At 38.1% G+C, this 20,201-nt stretch overlaps 2 protein-coding genes across 13 annotated transcripts in view; both read left to right on the top strand.

Moving 5' to 3' along the window:
- Positions 1-17,017, top strand: part of frya (furry homolog a (Drosophila)) — a 161,634-nt gene extending 144,617 nt beyond the window's left edge. For 6 of the 8 annotated variants that reach the window (XM_017708583.2, XM_037546836.1, XM_037546835.1 and 3 more), the window contains 9 exons: positions 1,146-1,309; positions 3,719-3,974; positions 5,103-5,249; positions 7,296-7,394; positions 7,480-7,563; positions 9,835-9,852; positions 10,791-10,901; positions 11,552-11,757; positions 13,734-17,017. In XM_017708583.2, the coding sequence (XP_017564072.1) occupies positions 1,146-1,309; positions 3,719-3,974; positions 5,103-5,249; positions 7,296-7,394; positions 7,480-7,563; positions 9,835-9,852; positions 10,791-10,901; positions 11,552-11,757; positions 13,734-13,992 (1,344 nt within the window). In that variant the 3' untranslated portion in view covers positions 13,993-17,017. The remainder of the gene's footprint in view (positions 1-1,145; positions 1,310-3,718; positions 3,975-5,102; positions 5,250-7,295; positions 7,395-7,479; positions 7,564-9,834; positions 9,853-10,790; positions 10,902-11,551; positions 11,758-13,733) is intronic. The other 2 variants (XM_037546837.1, XM_017708585.2) reach the window with 1 other exon arrangement.
- Positions 17,018-19,175: 2,158 nt separating this feature from the next.
- Positions 19,176-20,201, top strand: part of brca2 (BRCA2 DNA repair associated) — a 28,040-nt gene continuing 27,014 nt past the window's right edge. For all 5 annotated transcript variants that reach the window (XM_017708588.2, XM_037546874.1, XM_017708589.2 and 2 more), the window contains exon 1: positions 19,176-19,309. The gene's annotated coding sequence lies outside the window, so the exon portion shown is untranslated. The remainder of the gene's footprint in view (positions 19,310-20,201) is intronic.

Below are 20,201 nucleotides of genomic sequence, written 5' to 3'. Positions count from 1 at the left end.
ACATTTGTCTTGTATTTTATTTTGTTTCCTGAGATCCACTTATGACGTTTATGTAGTTTTATGTACCAAAAGCAGTCATAATTAATCTGTACATAACCCTTTTCCAACCTGTCTTTATGCCTTTGAATTAAATAAGCTATTTTTGTGACTGCTCCTGTAAGTCATGTGTAAAAATTTGATCTGGTCAAAAAACATTTTGTTGATTTTGTAAGTGAAAATAAGCTAACACATCCTCTTTGTTAATCAAACATAAATATGTCATTTATTTGATCATTTTATTGCCAAATTTCTATTTATTTGCTGAGTTTAACATAAAAAAACTTTAAAAACATACAACGTAAAATATAAAAGGTGCCATAACTTCTTCACAAGCTACATTTTTTGTTTTCTTCCATCAATGTTAAACTCAGCAAATTAACAGTGATTGTGCATTAAAATGTATAGTACTGTGTTCTCTGTAGAGGATGTGCAACTTATTATCACTTAAAGAATCAAAATAACAATTTGACAAGGGATGCCCAAACTTTTGCATACAACCGCATATGTTATAGGGCTCTGTTCTGATTGGCTTCCCTGTATAATCCCTCTTTGAATAAGCAGACTGGGCTCAAACACTACTTCTAACTTAAGCGTGAGTGGGTGGGGCTAAACTGTAAGCTGAATAGGTGGATATTTATTTTTGTGACCTCACAAAAACAATGAATTCAAAAGGGCTGTTTTTGCATATGTGGACTGAATGCATGTTTTGTCATTTCAATAATGTTTACATTACATATTACACATTTATGTCAAAAAACAAGTGAGGGAAGTTCGGTTTCCCATATGATATGGGCCCTTTAAGCACTGTAGTTTCTGGGATATTACAGCCGTTGATTGAGGCGAGCGTTGATAGATGACATAAAAAGAGAAGCAGCCACATAATGTCATGCATATAATCAGTTGCGTGATTTGAGAGGCGTGACTGCAGTCTGTTTAGGTTCTCATGGTAATCTTTTGTTCCTTCAGTTATAAATAGCTAAGGCATAGCTTTTACAGTGACCTTAGTTCCACACAACTGTTGAGTTTCCAGTGCAAGACCAGTGTGTGGTGCATTTTCACTGCTTCTGCTTATTTACCCTGCCTTTTATCTTCCCTTTCATCATTAGACTGAACTGTCAGCAGAAGATGAGGGTGCAAGCATTCATGAGGATGAAATCTCTCTCTGCATTAACGAGCTCCCCTCAGCTTTCAGCCACTCTGACAGCATAATGCTGGACATTCCTGGGGACATCAAGGGAGATGTGGAGTCAGGGTCCAGCTGTTTACACAGGTATGGCTATCAAGCAGCTATGCTTGATGAATATATTATTACAAAGCAGAAAGACTTGCATTTCAGGGCCATGTCTTACCTAGAAGTACTCTTTGGCCACACCTGATTGAGTGCCTTTGTAATGCCAGGGAGCGAGGAGGCGGGCGTATACGCTGAGATAAGTGACTTTTATTGAGGGCAAATCCAGGGTCGTGGTCATGATTCATATATCCAACACGAAGAGCATGAGAGTCAGACATAACGAAACTACAAAACAGACTAACAGTTCTAACAGAACAAACAGTACATCCAACAAGCATTCATGCATCAAACATACATCCAAACAAAGACCTGCAACCACACACAGGAAAACACAGGGCTTGAATACATGAGGGTAAACGAGGGACAGGCAGAAACACAGGTGGGAACAATCAGGGGTGGAGTCACCAAACAAGGGGACAGGACTGAAAACCAAAACAAAGAAAACACATGGACTAGACTAAAACATAACACAAACACATGGACAGGACTGGGAGGGGCCAGTCGTGACAGCCTGTTTTTTTATGTATGTGTATGCACAGCTCTAAGTCACCCTGTAAAGCTGGAAATAGTCATTTAAAAGTCAGAGGCATCGGGATGAGAATTTTTCAGACATCATACATCTTTATGTGTTAGCATCACCAACAGGTCTGGCTCAATGTTTAGGTCTCAAATGCAAAATAAACATTACAATGATGAAGATATGATGAGAATTGTAGATAATAACTTACATCCTCAGAAGAAATTTCTTTTACCAAGTTTAGACTGAGTTCTGTTTGAATTTCCTTTCAACACATTCGCAACCATCCTCTCGGCGAAGGGGTCCGAAGCACAACCCATGTTCTAAAATGTTCTTCTGCATGCAAGTTGCATTCAATTATACGTTTCCACCTGATCAGATCCAAATCCCCAAATCTTACATAATGTAGCTTTAATGTCTCTAAAACTACATCTCCCAACAGTTTATGCTCTAAATTATACAACAGTTAGTTCCAGCCAAGCATGCTGATTGGCTGAGAGGCATTCTAACCATGCTGATATTTCGCCTAACACAGGTTTTTCACAAGCACTGTATCACTCCGCTGCAACGGCTAAACAACGATTTTGACAGCTGTTGGAGATGCTCAAGCCATTTGAACGTTTTCACTTCTTACTTTGCCACAAACAGAAAATGGACACTTTTAAGATCACATTTGACCGACAGCTGATTTGGTCAGACTCTGAAGATGAGACGACACTAAATTCCCAAACTGTCATCACCACTGAGCAGCAGTCGGCAGCTGTGACAGAAGAACAACTAAACAACCTGGAATCAACCAGAAATGAGCCCAGTACCATTTGCCAAATGTGTAGTCTCATCTTCAGAGTCTGACCAAATTGGACTGAGCCAGAAAACAGCCACTGTTAACAATAAAAAAGCTTGATCTGTTATGATGACAGTTTCGGAATTTAGTGTAAGGAGCTGGAGAACGAACTGGGGACTGGGGAACTATAAAAGGAAAAGGAATTATGAACATTAAAACATATTAAATGACACGTTCACGGCCCAATTTATTAATTTCTTACTTTATTTATTTAACTGTTGTATAAAAGCAATAGAGCACTCGAGGTTGTGTGTTATAGCATTATGCTATTTCGCAATAACACATTCACTCTCGTGTTCTATTGCTTAATTGTGTCATAGTGTCACTGGTGGTGAAAAAAAATCTGAATTTCAAACAATATGTTTACCTCCTGTTGACTCCTTTGCTCTGTGTTTTGGAGCAAATTAAGCAAGTAAAAATTTAAGTTGTGATTTTTTACAACGTTCACCAATTTTTTTGCTTTGTTCATATAATCTTTTTTCTCCTTTATAATCAATTGACCCAACTCTGATTTTGCAGAGTTCACTCTGAAATGTGATCTTCACTCTGAAACTCCAGATCCATCTAATAGGGTATTTATCAAAACTTTTATGAGCAGGATCAGGTTTTTTGCATCAGGGAATTCACAAAAGTGGCAGAAAAAGGTTCAGAAATTACTTAAAGCATGACCCTCTATTATATTTATAGCATATAAATTCATAGTTTAATTTAAAATATATATATTTTTATATTGTATACTCACTATTATTAGTTAAAAGCTGCATTAAGGGAGGCTTATTTTTTAAACAAATCTAAAATAGAAGATAGTTTTGATCACTGCATGTTATTTCACAGTTTCGCTGTCTTCAGTGTTATTCTAAAATGTGTAAAGTTTCGAAAAATAAAGAAAACCCTTCATAAGTAGGTGTATCCAAACTTTTACTGATACTGTTTTTGGATACACCTACTTATGAAGTTCACACTGGACACTTTTAATCTATCATAAACCTCTGTATCTCTGCACCTTTGTCTCTCTGTGTGAATCCAGTCTTCACTCCTGCAGTGGCTTTGGGGAGCAGCCCAGTCTCATGTTAGCTGAAGAGGAAAAAGATGATCTCCTGCTGGAGTCTCGCTCCTCCTCTCCTCCTCCATCCCCATTCTTCTCTGCCATCCTGGCTGCCTTCCAGCCAGTAGTGTGTGATGATGCTGAGGAGGCCTGGCGCACTCATCTGAATCAGCTGGTGGCCGACACGGATGGCTCCTGCGCTGTCTACACCTTCCACGTGTTCTCCTCACTGTTTCAGGTATGTGGCAGCGTTGACCGAGGTTTAGCTGTTGGGAATGTGCTGAGCCTAAACACGGCTGACCTTTGAGCAGTGTCCTGTTACCACTGAGGAAGGACAAGAGGATAACCAATACAAACTGTGCAGCAGCAGATGAGCTATTGTCTCTGACTTTACATCTACAAGGTGGACTGACAAGGTAGGAGTGTCTAAGAGAGTGGACAGTGAGTGGACACAGTGTTTAAAAACTCCAACAGCACTGCTGTGTCTGATCCACTCATACCAGCACAACACACACTAACACACCACCACCATGTCAGTGTTACTGCAGTGCTGAGAATGATCCACCACCCAAATAGTACCTGCTCTGTGAGGGTCCATGGTGGTCCTGACCACTGAAGAACAGGGTAACAAAGTATCAGAGAAACAGATGGACTACAAAGTGCACCTATATAGTAAGTGGAGCTGATAAAATGGATAAAGAGCATAGAACAAGGAGGTGGTCATAAGGTCTGACCGGTGTATATATTAGTGAATTCTATAATACAACACCATTTATTTGCAGATTTGCAGATATTCCACAGCTTTGTAGGTTTCACATCATTTGTTGTAAGCGATAAAAAAAATAGTTCATAATGGTGAACAGAGCTGAAGATGATTTCACCATAACTGAAAAAGCAGTATAACATTAAGAATCCACAATGCCTTATAGATAATTTGCCAAATTACTATATGTAGATAATTACAGTATATTATCTGTCACTTACTGACTTTTTGTTGTCAAAAAATCAATATTAAGAGATTCTAAAAATACTGGTCTGCGGTTTATAATATTTCACTGTTATTGAAATAAAATAGCAACAATTACTAATATGACAAGAGATCCCAAATTTTTTAATTAATACAGAATCCTGAAAAACAAATTCAGGTCCCTTTCACTAAAGATAGTGAAGATGAGGGGCTTTCATCAAGGTCCCAGTAAGAGACATTCCACCACTAATCTATTGACCATCATTAACCTATTTAGCTGTGCTCCATCTCACAAAGCTGACAGGCCTGGAGGCACTGGGCTCTCAGCAGTCATGCTGCGTCTTTGATATGGTTTCATTAGTACTGACAATATGATGTGTCTCCTTTTTTTCCTTTTAGAGTATCCAGACCAAGTTCTGTGCCTTGACCTGCGATGCTGCTGGTTATCTTGGAGAAGGCCTCCGCGGAATAGGAGCGAAATTTATAAGGTCGTCGCAGATGTTGACACACTCAAAGTGCCCCACTTTGTTCATAGATGCTGATACAGTGAGTAATGTAGGAATAAAGCATGTTTATTATGTTTCACACCTATTTTACACTCCCTAGTTAACATTTGGACACCCTTTAAAAGATTAATTTCGGAAGGACATGAAAATGTTTTGTTAACATAAAACAGTAATTTTGTAAAAATTGTTTTGCAACAGTCAGCTTCATCATAAAAATGTCTTCTTTGGTACAAAGAGCAGGTTTTGTCTAAAAATGTGTTTGCTGACTGTAGTTTAGTTGCACACCAAATACACGAAAACAAACAAACAACCAATGCTACACTGCCCACTTTTCAGTGGCTCCAGAACTGCAAACTCTTAGTCTTTTTCAAAACCAAGCCTATCAGCTCTTCAGTCCTCTTTGGTTGTTGTTGTTGTTGCTGATGCAGCTTCTCACTCCTTGCCCTTGTGCCTCTCGTGGCCTCGTCCTCCTCCTGCCATCACTAGCATCACTTCCGTCCCTCGGCAGAGCTCGGGCTTTGTGCTCCATCCCCACCCATTTGTGGCTGTCTTCCCACTGTCCTCATCGGGGTTTAGTACCGCTCGGTGTTTGCCGGCTCTCACAGCCGCCATAGGGGCGCAGGGTTGGGCCCACACCACACTGACATAATGACACAGCAAGGAGATAAGCTGGATAAATTTGTGCCCCTCAAAATAAACCTAGTTCGTCTTTAAAATGTTAAAAAAGGATTTTTTTTTGTTCAATTTTAACATAATTCAGTGGCTGACTAACATAGCTATTTCATTTATTATCCAAAATGATCAGTGAATTTTGAGATCTTATATGTAATGTTGATAAAAGTAGGAATAGTGGTGAATCTGAAAAGATATGCTTTTACATGGCTACGGTTTTGCCTTACATGTATCTCTGCATGTACTTCTCCACCTTAAATGGCTTTTAAAAAAAGAACAAATCTTCATCTCAGAACTATTATAAAAATGTCTTAGGTGCACATTTGTATCCACTTCATGTACTTTCTGTGAGGCAGCTTATAGCTTTTAGAGGCATTAAGGCAGAGAACGTCTGGGAGAAAACTCTGATTTTGCAAGATTCTCTAGAACAGAGCGTCTCGCATCAAACCACTCTGAATGACTCTGTTTACATTTAAAAGGAAATGATATCATTGAAGAACTGATTTTCCTCACTTTTTGGATATAAAAGAGTTATTGAACATTATTGAAGTTTCAAGTCATGCCATTTACTCCCCATTACAGACAATATATACAGGAAAACAAAGCGCATTTTGAATTCATTGTTTTTCTGATGTCACAAAATACATGTTAACATATATCCCCCTGTTCAGCTTACAGCAGTTTAGCCCTGCCCATTCACACTGAACCTATAAACAGTGTTTAAACCCAAATTGCTTTTGGAATGAGGCACAATACAGGGCAGCCAATCAGGACAGAGCTCATTTTGTTACAGCTGGCCCCTCCTTTCCAGCAGAGGTCACTATCACCTGAAAACTAGTTCAGAACAAGTGCCTGAGCTTAATTAGAGGCCATTTTATCTTTGGTTTTTCTTCTTGTAATTCTGTGCCATGTTTGCTTTTGTAGACTTTTGGGTTTTTTTGGTATCTTGACTTTGATTTCTGTCTAGGGTTTTTTGCGACGAGATTTTACTCTCGTTAAACTTGACTCCTACCTGGTCTGAAGCTCTATGTGACTCGTGTACATATATTTGTCTTAAAGGCACAGTAACAAAAAAAGTTTGGAGAATGGTCATGTATAATTAATACATAAAACATACAAAAAACACTTTAAATGGACCTCAAAAAAAAGTTTAATTAGACATTTTGAAAAATCTTTGAAATTCCCCTTTAAGTTATCACAAGCCAGGACTGAAAGCATGCCTGTTAATGCCAGATGTCCTCAAAACGTCCATAGGCAGTGTAAGCATATACTCAAATAAATAATAATTGCTCATAATTGCATTTGAATGCAGCCATTTACTTGGGCATGTGCACATTTGCTATTATGATTGATGTTTTTATTTTAATTATTAAAAAAAAACTTATCAGGCTGACACTGTTTCTGTCTGTTCTAGATTGTCTCCTATGGACTGCTAGAAAAAATGAAGTTCAGTGTTTTAGAGCTGCAGGAGTATCTGGATACCTACAACAACAGAAAAGAGGCAGCCATCTCAGTAAGTGTGATTTCTCTTTTTAAATTCCTGCTTCTAATGAATATTCTCTTAATTCTGAAAACCTCATGGCTTTGTGTTCTTTCAGTGGCTACAGAACTGCAAGGCCACCTTCACCAAAGGCTCTGGAGATGGAGTGATTACATACCAGCCTGCTGAGACTGAAGAAAAGGTAGAGAATCAACTTCTTCATAATCCAAAAACTAAAAAATCTGAATGTAGTAACCATGTCAGAAATATACTTTGTAAAGTGGATCATGGAAGGCTTGCCTCATTACTCACTTAACCAACAGTCCAATTCAATGAGTTTGTTTGCAGAGACATTTAATAATCCGATAACCGCAAAGAATCAGAATTTGTCAGTAATCCCATCAACGCATTTATACTCACTTGAGTAATCAGATAATCGGGAAACTCTCAGTCTATGAGAGTCAGGCAATAATCAGTAATTAACTCTGCAAAAGTTTTGGCTCTTTTACTGTTATGTTTATTTTTTCCCAGTGTTAAATATGTATGTACCTGTGAAGGATGTCTTAACTCATTTTCAATTAGAAAATCAACAAAACATGTAATTTGATCAGGGTGTTCTAATGTTTGTTTAAAACGGTATGTTATGCATGTTAGTGAGTCACTGTTAACACCCTATATACATTAGGCTGGCAGTTAAATGATTTGACCTGAGGTTGTTTCAGAGTCCATTTCAATCTATCTCTTACATATTCTGCCTGTCGATTACTCTGCAGTCGCTCTGTGAGTGAAATATCTGTCTCAATCTCTATCTCTGTCTCTCAAGCCTGTTTCCAGAGCAGCTTTGGGGTTGTGCTGCATCACTCTAACCCCTGATTCCTTTGTTCAGTGCAATTTTGTTTAAACTCTGCTGGGCAGAAGAGCACAAACAGTGTCTTAACATAGAAACCCACAAAAATTGCAGCTTAGCATATAAACCTACCAAGGGTGAGAAGAGAACTCAACATACCTACTTAAGTACAAGTTCTACTGTAATGTCCAATATAATTTAAGTTGGCTTAACATCTCTGTCTTTTTTAAAATATGAAATTCAGCTAACGTTAATCCAGGCATGCCGAATCCTGGTTCTAGAGATCTACCACCCTGCACAGTTGAGCTCCAGCCCTAATCAAACGCTGCTGATCCAGGTAATGAAGGCCTTCAGGGGCATCTGAATATTATAGCCACGTGTGTTGGATCAGAGCTGTCCAGGGTGGTAGATCTCCAGGACAAGGACTGGGTATCCCTGTGTTAATCTGTCTGGCTAGCTAACTAAACATTTTCAGCTGGCTACTATTAGCTAGCATTGAGAACATTTAAAAAGAAAAGGTGAGCATAATGGCAATACATTTTGTAAACATCTGTGTCCTGATAGAGTCCTAAAGATTAGCCAAATTAGCCAAATCAAATCGGAAGTGCTGGTAAACGTCACCACTGAGCTCTAGTTTTGCAAGCGTCTCACATCAAACCACTTCTGAATGACTCTGTTTGCATTTTAAAGGAAATTATATCATGTGAAAACTGATGTTCCTCACTTTATGGATATAAAAGAGTTATTGAACATTATGAAGTTTCACGTCATACCGTTTACTCCCAAATCCATACAGTATGTATAGGAAAACAAAGCGCATTTTCATTGTTTTTCTGATGTCACAGAAAACAACATATTGACATACATCCCAAAATATATGTCATAAATATATGACATATATTTTGTAAACATCTGTGTCCTGATGGAGTCCTAAAGATTAGCCAAATTTGTCTCAAAACAGAAGAGCTGCTACACGTAGCCAAGTACAAAGTTTAAAAGGTGAAATATACAACAGTATTTAACTCAGTCGGTTAGTTTTTACCTACAAAATTGAAGTTGCATTTAATTTTCTTGACTCCTTTTTTAGGGATATTATAAAATAAAATTTCTAAATTGATAAATTGCAAAAATGTACACTTACAGGGGAAAATGCATTCAAGTACTTAAAAGAGAATAGTTGTAGGTCTAATTTGTTACTTTCCAACTCTTAATCCTACTGTACTGCAAACTGAATAGGTCGGCGAGGGCCATCGTACCTTTGTTCATTCAATCTTTAAATCATTTGCTTGCCCCTTAAGGAGATGGGGGTTAAAACAAGATGCTCTTCTTATAATCTCTAATTCCCTTTCTTCATTTACAGATGAATTTCTGTGTACAAATGTTAAGCTCTCCCAGCAGAGTCTCTTTAAGAGCTGCTTCTGTGCTTGGCTTGAAATAAGAGAGCTTCAGAACTTCTGTTCATTTTGCTGCCAGTCAACTCTTTCTCTGGCCTTGCATGCATCAAACAAACAAAGCTGTTGCTTATTTTTGGCCCGGTCACCTGGGCTGCATGCTTTCTAGCTGGTTTTCCAAACTTTCTTTCTTCTTACTTCTCACCTTTTGTCTTGTGAAACGCCTGCTTTGTAGCAAATGGAATCTCTTGCAGTAAGTTATATATAAGCTTTCTATGTCTTATTTCAGTCCATTTTAGCCCACATTTCATTTCAGAGTACACCCTGTAGACTACATTATTGTTTTTGTATTGTTGGATCCTGCTACTGAATTGGTTCAAAGTGAGAGTTAAAAACACACTTCAGACTTTTAACTGACTTAAATTTCTTTTCATTTTAAAGATATAGTACCTTAATTACTGTAATTATGTTTATTTTATTAAAACAAATGATTAAACATTTCATTTTGTCACTAACCAAGTAATCATAACACCATTGAAACTCTGTCTAATGTTTCAGTAGCGACAATTGTAGCTAATTTTGAACTTAAGTCAAAAACGCTAGATTTAAACAGCTACACACATCTAAAATCAAATCAAACTCATGTTTCGGTAGTGACATGAAAGCATTGAACAGTATTTTTTTGAAATAAAGAAAAAAAGAAGAGAAAAAAAAATCCTTTCACAGGTGTAAATTTAGGAATCAGGGTTTGGAAAAGACACCACCCAATAAAAAGTCCCCTAATAAGGATGATTTTGTGTATATTTATAATATTTGTAATGTTTAGCTGTGTAAATGTGTAATATTTGTAATATTTAGTGTATTACTATCTCTATTGATGCCTTTGATTCCAATAGATCATACCAATCTGTGTAAATATTGGTTTTTTTTTGCTGTTGGACTGCAGTTTGAGCTAATTCAGTAGAATGGTCCTATTAGTGTTTTATTTTGTTACATTTCCTTTTTTTATAGTTATTTCCCTCGGGATAGAAATGGAATAGCTTTTGTAGATGTTCTTTTTGAAAATTTACTTTTATGTACTTGTATCCATTTATTTTGCCTCAAATCATGACTGTTGAATGCTGACAGATTCATTGATGTAGTTAGTGAATGAAATGTACACTGAGGATTTTGTTTTGTTTTTTCCTCCAGCAACTGGAGCTGTGTCAACGACTCTACAAACTCCACTTTCAACTGCTCCTGCTTTATCAGTCTTACTGTAAACTGATCGGTCAGGTGCACGCTATCAGCGCCGTCCCAGAGGTATGCTGTTCTCTAATGATTATGGTTGTATTTTGTGTAGCTTAGTATAAACCTTTCACTCTGATCTGAAAACCTGCACTCCATACCTTTACATGCCTTTTACTCAACATGGTTTGTTGCTGGTTAATCATCATGATAAGGCTGCAAGATGCAAATCTAACCAGTGACAGTGTTTCTTTACTTTATACTGTGACCTTCTCAGTTCCGTATGCATGCTGCTGTGGTTGTTCTGATGAATCATGGTATTCATGTAACATTTTCCAACAAAAGTCATTATTTTAACCTAAAAAATTTAAGTCAATAATTAATCATGTTTCACTTTTAATGTAAGTCAGTGGAACCCGACTGTTTTCCGTGTTATTTTGGGTCATTTCTTTTAGTCCATTCATCCTGAAATTTACACACATCATAAAGGGTACCAGTTATTTTCAAATTATGCCAAAAACTGAAAAATGTCAAAAATGGAGATAAAAGATTTTCTTCTGACAATGTGAAATATTGCTAGGTGTATCATAACTGCAATATGTAATAATTTAATTGCATTACAAGTAATTATTCACATCTTCCAGCCCCAAAGTTCAGATATGGAAGGCTGATCCTTGTAGCTTCATAAATCAAAACTTCCTCCTGTCATATTTTTCCCTCTCTAGCTGGTGAACATGTCAAAGGAACTTAATGATCTGAAGAGTAACCTGCGGGCGGCAGCAGCTTCAGTGGCAGGAGAGCAGGCAGCTGTGGGCAGTGAGCAGTCCTCCGCACCCTGCTTCAGCTCCTCAGAGGCCGCGGTGCAGGCCATCCTGGAGAGTCTGAGGAACAATGAATTCTCCACAGCCATCCGGTACATTCAGGAGTGCAGGTAAATCTGTCTCACATTCACTCCCCATCAACAGGCCATATAGTCTATTAATGAAAACTGAGCTGCAAAAACAGCTTGTTTTGAATGTGTTGTTTTTGTGATGCCACAGAAGCATATTGTTGCTGCCAGATGTGTTGAAAACAACTCATAGCGTGTTATTTTTAATACATCCATGTGTCCAGCTAAATTTTTGTGTTACTTTTGACACAAACAGTGCATTTTTAATGCAAAGATGTGTTCTAATTACAGAGTCTGTATCAGAGATTTGCTGCGGTCTTTTGGCCTGATGCAAAAAATATTCATGTCATTTGTGAGAACAAAATATTGCATCTATAAAATGGTAACTTTACACAACAAAGAAAAAACATTCTTAACTTATAATGGAAGTTAATGGAACAAGATTTTTTTCTAAAATAATTTTGGACCATTTCTATTGTTTCATTCATTATAAAATTATAACACCAAAATGGTAACTGGAGTTTTCAAATTATGCAAAAAAGTGACAAAAATTATATAAAAGGTTTTTGCATGACAGCATCAATATATCCTCCTATTCAGCTTATATCAGTGTAGCTATAGGGAATAGGGAACATTTCAGCCCAGACTGCTTTTTCAACAAGGCACTTTTGTTCAATTTAAACGTTTCAATGATAAATAAAAGTAATTTTTTTTGCACAATTACTGTTGCAAAATTACTGTTAATTTGCTGAATTTAACATATTGGAAAAAAACATTTTATTTTATGTTTTTCAATTTTGTAAGATTGGGCACAAAAATGTCCAGTAAAGTGTCATATTTAAGTTGGGTTGATGAAGCCAACTTACTGCCCTTTTTTTGTTTTTGTTTTTTTTTCGTTTTGTTTTTTGCTTTTTCTGTACCATATTCACAGGTCTCATTTTCCAGGCTAGAACCATGAAAATTTGTAGGACTGTAGAATCTATACATGGATAGTACACTTGTGTTTCTGGGATGGATCATACATAATGAACTCTGTTCATTTTCTCATAGGAAATTAATTGTAGAATGTTAAGATTCTAATCTAACTAACACAAATGATGCCACAAAGTAATCTGTCACACTGCCCTTCACAGACATTACATACATACTAATATACATACTATCACACATATGTACGCATATATTAGCAACTGTCTTGGACACAATAGCAACAGCCTGGTAATGCCTTAACAACTACCTGGGAAACCATGGCAATGGCCTAGCAACACTTTAGCAACCACTTGGGATAACACTGCGACAGCCTAGCAACATCTTAGCAACTACCTGGGATAATATAGCAACAGCTTGCCAACACTTTAGCTCCCACCTGGGACAACACTGTTACAGCCTAGCAACACCTTGGCAACTCCTCAGGATAATATAACAACAGCGTGCCAACACTTTAGCTTTCACCTGGGATGACACTGCAACAGCCTACGAACATTTTAGCAACCACCTGGGGTACCACAGAAATGGCCCAGTCTAGAGATTCCATAGCAACAGCTTAGTAAGACCTTAGCAACCACCTAGGATAACACAGTAACAGCCTATCAACATCTTAACAACCCCCTAGATACCATAGATATGGCCTAGAAACACCCTAGGGATCCCATAGCAGTGGCTTAGCAAAACCTTAACACCTAGGATAACATAGCAATAGCCTAGCCACACCTCAATCACCCAGGGTTTCATAGCAGTGGCTTTTTGAAGCCAACTTCTCTTGTTCTTGTGATTAAGTTCTTTCTCTGTCCACAATGTTATCAGTCTCAGTGGAACAGTTACCACAGCTTGTTTAATTAAGGAAAATGTGTCTGAATTCCTTTTTTAAAGACAGGATTAATTACAAAGTAATCTATGTGCTCTTTTAGTGTAAAATTAGCAGTTTGTTTTAAAGTGAGTCACAATAGCCAGCTGAATCAACTAATATTGACGAAGATTAAATGAGTCACTTACTACATCAGTCCCTTCATCCTTTTCAGGAGGATGTGGCCAAGCGACATTTTCGGCAGCAGCTCGGAGAATGAGACCCAGACTCTGCTGAACATGTATTTCCGGCACCAGACGCTGGGGCAGACAGGCACGTTTGCTCTAGTGGGCTCAAGGCAGGACCTGTCCGAGGCCTGTGCGCGGCTGACGGAGCTCAACTGCGAGATCCGGGACATGATCCGCAGGGCTCAGGGCTACCGGGCCATCACTGCCTACCTGCCAGACTCCAGCGTGGCTGGCATCAGCCTCTGAACCATGGACTGCTGCGCTACGGTGACTGCTGCTAGTCCTAGCCTGGCCCGGCCCAGGGCTTCCTTCCCTCAGATCCGGGGATTCTTAAAATGTATTTAGCGGATGCTCCAATGTCAAAGCAGATGTGTTGAAAACAACACATAGCGTGTTATTTTTAATACATCCATGTGTCCAGCAAATTTTTTGTGTTACTTTTGACACAAACAGTGCATTTTTAATGCAAATATGTGTTCTAATTACAGAGTCTGTATCAGAGATTTGCTGCGGTCTTTTGGCCTGATGCAACAAATGGTCATGTCATTTGTGAGAACGCAGCGTTTAGAGTCTTGCTCAGTCTAGGCTACATTCAGGTTGCAGGTAAAATTGGCCTGAATTCTATTTACTGCTCAAATCAAATTTTGTTGTTTAGTTGTTCACATTATATTTTAATGTAAACTGTGTCTGACAGCAGTTGGAACAGATTACGCTCCTGAACTGACGTGCATGTGTGAAAGAACAGTGATCCACCCGGCACGCTCATCCAAGATTAACAGATTCCTTTCACACAACATTGAACTTTAACATGTGCTTATTTATTTATTACACTCATGTTTTTCTCTCTCAGCTTTCAAAGAGAAAGATGTAAAACGTAACCATAGTAATAGGAGTTTGGATGATGTTGCACTCAAAATTATGATTGAGTTAGATTGACGTAAATATCGCCTGAATTCAAACAGAGGTCACATGTATCAGATATTGATCAGATTTCAGCACGGCATATGAAAGGCTACGTTCACATTACCAGGCTGAATGTGACACAGATCTGATATTTTCAGAGATGTGTAGACACACAAATCTGATCTTTTCAAATCTGAGCCACTTTCATATGTGGTCCTAGATCGGATACGTATCTGATTTGTGGCCATGGAATCTTAATGAAAATACTCCGATCAGAATTCATGTGTTTTTTTTTTTCCCATTGGAGTCACTTACCTACACAAATGTGAACAATCGAGTTAGAAAGATCTGAGCAAAAAAAACAGAACTGAGCATTGAGGCTTAGAATGTGAACATAGCCAAAGTGGCCCAGATCTGAATTAAAACTGTTGGATTCAATGTGTTTTTTGCTGTTCATAACAGCTTTTACATACACTCAATAATCATAATTGGATTTCTGCAGTTGGAAACACTTTACAGTAGGGCACTGTTCATTAGGCTATCCCTACATGCATATATCTACATACCTGTTCATAAATGCTTATTACAATAGGCATCATCTGTCATAAAGGCTGCTTTAGCTGACTTTGATCAAAATTGACCAATTTAACCTTCATAGCAAATGATGCGTTTTGGAATAAACATTTATAAAAACTTATGTAGGGCTATGTAAGTGATCATGACAAGCTTGTGTAGGTGTCATGTATCCTTATGAACAGCACCTACAGTGAAGTGTTACCAATTATTTAAGGTGTCATGTAAACAGCATATTCTGATTTCTTAGATCAGAAATCTGATAAAAACAACTGGATTTTAGCTCAGTGATCGGATTTCTCAGTGCATGTAAACTCTTACTCAGATTTCTTTTGGATTTCACTGTTGGAGTGACACTTAAACCAAAGCAAAATAAAGGATTTAAATATTCTTCAGTTTCTAGACAATCTATGTTCATATTTCCAGGTAAAGTGGTGCAAATTATTCTTATTCTGTTTATTGGCTATTTGCAAAGCAGAAATCTGATTACTACCTGGTTCACGTGGACCCGGAGTTTCCTTATTATCTCATTACTCAAGTGCATGTAAATGCATTGATCAAATTACTGACAAAATTTGATTTTCTGCAGTTATCAGATTATTAATCGAAGTAAGCAAAAAAACAAATCACATATGAATTAAAAAGAGCATGGAGAAGATCAGATATGGGCCACTTTTACCTGCAGTGTGAACGTAGCTTTATTGGTGTTATAGTTTCTTTCTGGAAGGATATTCAAACAGATTTCCATGTGTGGAGCGATGATATAATTTTCACTATACTGTCCATTCACTATAACTGGAGATGCTGCTGCCTTCACTGACCTACTCCAGGAGCCTCCATCCATCAGGATTTGTTCACTTGGCTCTGGATTTGGTCCTTAATGTTAGTAGAATGGCTGAGAAGCTTGTGGAGGCTTTGCAAAAGAAAAAAAAACCTATTTGTCTTTTGTTGCACTAATATCAGCACACATGACATAGCAGGGCAATTGCTTCTGCCGTCAAGCACCCACTGCTGAAAAACCAAAGCTTCATGACGCCCACACCCTAGTCTACCATTGTAAACTTTAAGGGAAAACGTGCAATGCTTCACATAACGTGAAAAGACTCTTTACTGTATCTATGAAAGAATGTTTTTAAGCTGTAGTGCTTTGGGCTACTTGAATACACTGTAGCAGGTGAAACGATGATGAATACTTCTTTTAACTGTCACGACTCAAATGAAGCTAACTTTTATGTTGCTGTGGAAAAAATGATCAGAGCACCTCAATCCATTGACTTCCACTCACACACATGCTGCAGTGCTACTGTCTGAAAGACCCGGATGCCATGGAAAGCCATCCGATACTTAATGAAGATGTAATTGGACTAACTGTTTGCTTCCTACTGTCTACTGGTTGCTTATAGGAGATTTATTTATATTCTCAAGAAATCAACATGCTTTGGATCGTATAGTTTTATAGAATGAAGATATGTTCCTTTGAAATGGCCAAGCATGCAAATCTATGTACTATAAGAGGAGATAGAAATATTTATGAATATAAAGAAACTATTTTAACTGAAGGTTGCATTTGTACAAAGTACTGAGAGTGGAGTCGATGCTTGTTGTATTTTTTATTGTTCTGTTTAGGCTGTTCGACTCTGCAGGCCTGTGCACGGCACAGACATGCAACGCTTTTTTTGAGAGATGACAAAGTCTTTATCTTGTAAATAATGTTTTTGAGTTATGCTTTGAGTTGTTCTTGAAACTTCTGCTACACAATAAATTGTTGAATAATGGTGAAACCATCCTGCATTAATAATCTTTGTTGATGTTTAATGATTTGGTCAAGTCAAGAGGCTTGTCAGTGTCCCATGTGCTTGGCTAGAAAAACTCATTGGGTGGCCTTTGCACCCAACTATACACAGTCAATGTAGATACTCTTTTTTTTAGGCCCAAACAAAAATAATCCAGTAGTAATTCTCCACTCACACTGAAGTTTGGCCCAAGATTAGGCTTAATACATATCTGGGAAAGTGGCACTCTATGTTCTGGGGGACATTAGGCCAAAGTAGGCTAATTTTTTTTTTTTTACTGGCCTCAGTAGCGTAAACCTGAGTTTAGTTACTCAGTTCTGAGTTCAGCGTCTGGTGATTAAGTCCAGTTATCGTATAATGTTTGGAAATAGGCAGTTGTTCTCAAAGGATATTATGCAGACAATTGCAGAGAGAAGTCTACTGCAGTTTGTTTTATTGCTTAGAATTTGGTCAAAATGTATTATTATTATTATTGTTATTATTTCTGGTTATGTAACTTTATTATAGGATCTAGGTGGCAATAATGATAAAAAGACTATCAGAGAATAAATAAGGGGATAAATAAGGACCCCAGTGAGTGTAAACCTCATGTTATGTGACTCTCTAGACCTGTTTGAGTCACCCCCTGCTGCCAAAAAACGGTGTATAACGTATATACTGTACAGTCAGCAGTCTTAAGGCTCTTATTAGATTTCCTGTTAGACTTTTCATAATGTGTCTATAAGCATCCCTTAACTATATAATAGTAATATTAAATTACAATTTTACAGTAAGGTAAATTATATATTTTAAATGGTCTTGAAACTTTGTGAAACCTTTTCTATTTTAAGAAGTATGTAACACAATGTATTCAGATATAATAAACAATTGATAATATTGCAGTAAATAACACTGAAGTATATTCAGATGTAACATAAAAATAAATGATCACTGTAGTAGTGTGTTTGTCCCAGTGATGGACAGTAACTAAGTAAATGTAATTTGTTACTGTATTTAAGTAGTTTTTTCATGTATCTGTATTTTACTGAAATTTTGCATGACTTTTGACTTTCACTCCACTACATTTTGAAGTAAAATATCTTACTTTTTACTCCACTACATTTTGCAAAATCATCGTTCCTTTTGGTTTATGTGTGTATAAAAACGTAACATGTCAAAACGCAAGAAGCACAAAGCAAGAACTCCAATCAGGGCACAGTGGTCACTCTGAGCTTTTGGCCTGTTGGTCATACAGACCCAGTGCAAGCACACGATTCAGCGCCAGCCCAGCAGCGTAAAACTTTGTGTCTATTCAAAATAAATGTTGACCTAACCTAACTTTGTGTAAATAATCCACAATATACAAATATGTACACTGCCATCTGTGCTTATAATTTTAACAGACACCAGTGTCACTAATAAATAATGACTTCCTATTAAAAGACTGGTTTACCAAGTGACACTTTAGAGTTGATAAACCAAGAGACACTAGAGTTACAAAAATGATAACAGGACGTTAGCCAGTCGTGGGCTGGAGGTTAGGGAACTGGCCCTGTGACCGGAAGGTTGCTGGTTCGATCCCCAGTACTGACAGTCCATGAGTCCATGTCCTTGAGCAAGACACCTAACCCCCAATTGCTCCCTGGGCGCCGTGGATAGGGCTACCCACCGGGCAAGTGTACTCACTGCCCTCTAGTGTGCGTGTCTTCACTAGTGTGTGTATGTGGTGTTTCACTTCACGGAAGGGTTAAATGCGGAGGTGGAATTTGCCGGTTGTGGGATTAAAAAAGTGTCACTTAACTAGAGCCATAATTAATCTTTTATTACTTTCACTTTCAGTACTTAAGTACGTTTGAAGGCAAATACTTTTGTACTTTTGCTCAAGTGGAGGTCTAAAGGGAGGAACTTCTACTTTCACTGGGGTGATATTTTACCTTGGGTAGCTTTACTTTAACTCAAGTACATGGTTTGTGCACTTCGTCCATAAACACATAAACACTGACCTGTCGCTTTAAATCTTCTCCCCGAGACGACGGCACTGATTCGTCTGATTTCCCTATAAGCCCCGCCCTCCACCAGATTCGCGGATCTGATTGGCTCTCGCCTCTGCCCTCAGTTTATTGGCGGGATTTCCTGCAGCGGGAGGCGCAAAAAAGCCCGGAGCGGAGCTTTTCGTCTTCGGGGCGTGTGGTGAGGAGGAGAGCTGGGAGAGAAGGAGCCTGTACAGTACGGAAAACGAGAGTAGAGCGCGGCGTTACAGACCACATAACAGCATGTCAGAAGACCCCACGGCCGTGCTGTCATGTTGGTTGACGGTAAATGACCTTTGTATCTGTTCGGTGCTGCGTTTGTATTGGTGTCGTTCGTCGGACGGACGGATGGATAACATGGCTAAGTAGTTAGCGTTAGCTAAGCTGAGCTACGCGTCTCTCCGTTTCTCCTGGCAGGGTGTAGTTTAATTCACCTCTTGTCACCGGACTTTCATGTAGTTCACCGATAAATGCTTTTTTAGTGCAACCAGCAGTCTCTGTGTGTTGAAAACAGGCGTTTGGTTAGCTGTTAAAGCAGAAAGCCGTCCGTGCTCAGTGTTAGCTGTGCGGTTGACATTGAGTCGTGTTTTCTTCGTCGTGAGGCCTGAAGAGGAAGAGGAAGAGGTGAAGAGGTACAGATGTAGCTGAGGAGGTCAAAGAAGTGACAAATAAGCTCTGCTGAATAACATCCAAGTGTGGGATTAGTTTATCTGTGGCTTATTTCCAAGCTTACTTTTTTGCCCCATATCTGAAAAGTATGAAAGCCTCTTTCTGAAAAACCTATAAACCCATTTAGTAAATCATAGTTGGGTCATTCTGCAGAAACAGAAATGTAAGGGATTTATTTATAAGATAAAACAATGGATTTTAACGTCTTATTCCCTGGGGTATCTTTTGGTTTGCCCATCTGACTTTACATGACCAAACAGTAAGGCAAATTATTCAGTTACTGCATTAAATAAATGCTAAGACTATATGTATGTATCTGTATACATGCTTACAATTTGCTGCTGAAAGCCAAAAATCTTACACACTCTTTGTATTATTTTATAAAAATTATTTTTATAGAGCTGAAGAGACATCTGTTTATAGTTTAGCTATAGCCCAGATTTGTGGTAAAATGGGTCGACTTTCAGTAGACAAAAAAAAAATTGAGCTTCTTTTATTATAAGGGTTT

This window comes from Pygocentrus nattereri, chromosome 17 (assembly GCF_015220715.1).
Source record: "Pygocentrus nattereri isolate fPygNat1 chromosome 17, fPygNat1.pri, whole genome shotgun sequence".
NCBI classification, from domain to species: domain Eukaryota; kingdom Metazoa; phylum Chordata; class Actinopteri; order Characiformes; family Serrasalmidae; genus Pygocentrus; species Pygocentrus nattereri.
This window is presented reverse-complemented; position numbering and strand designations above follow the sequence as displayed.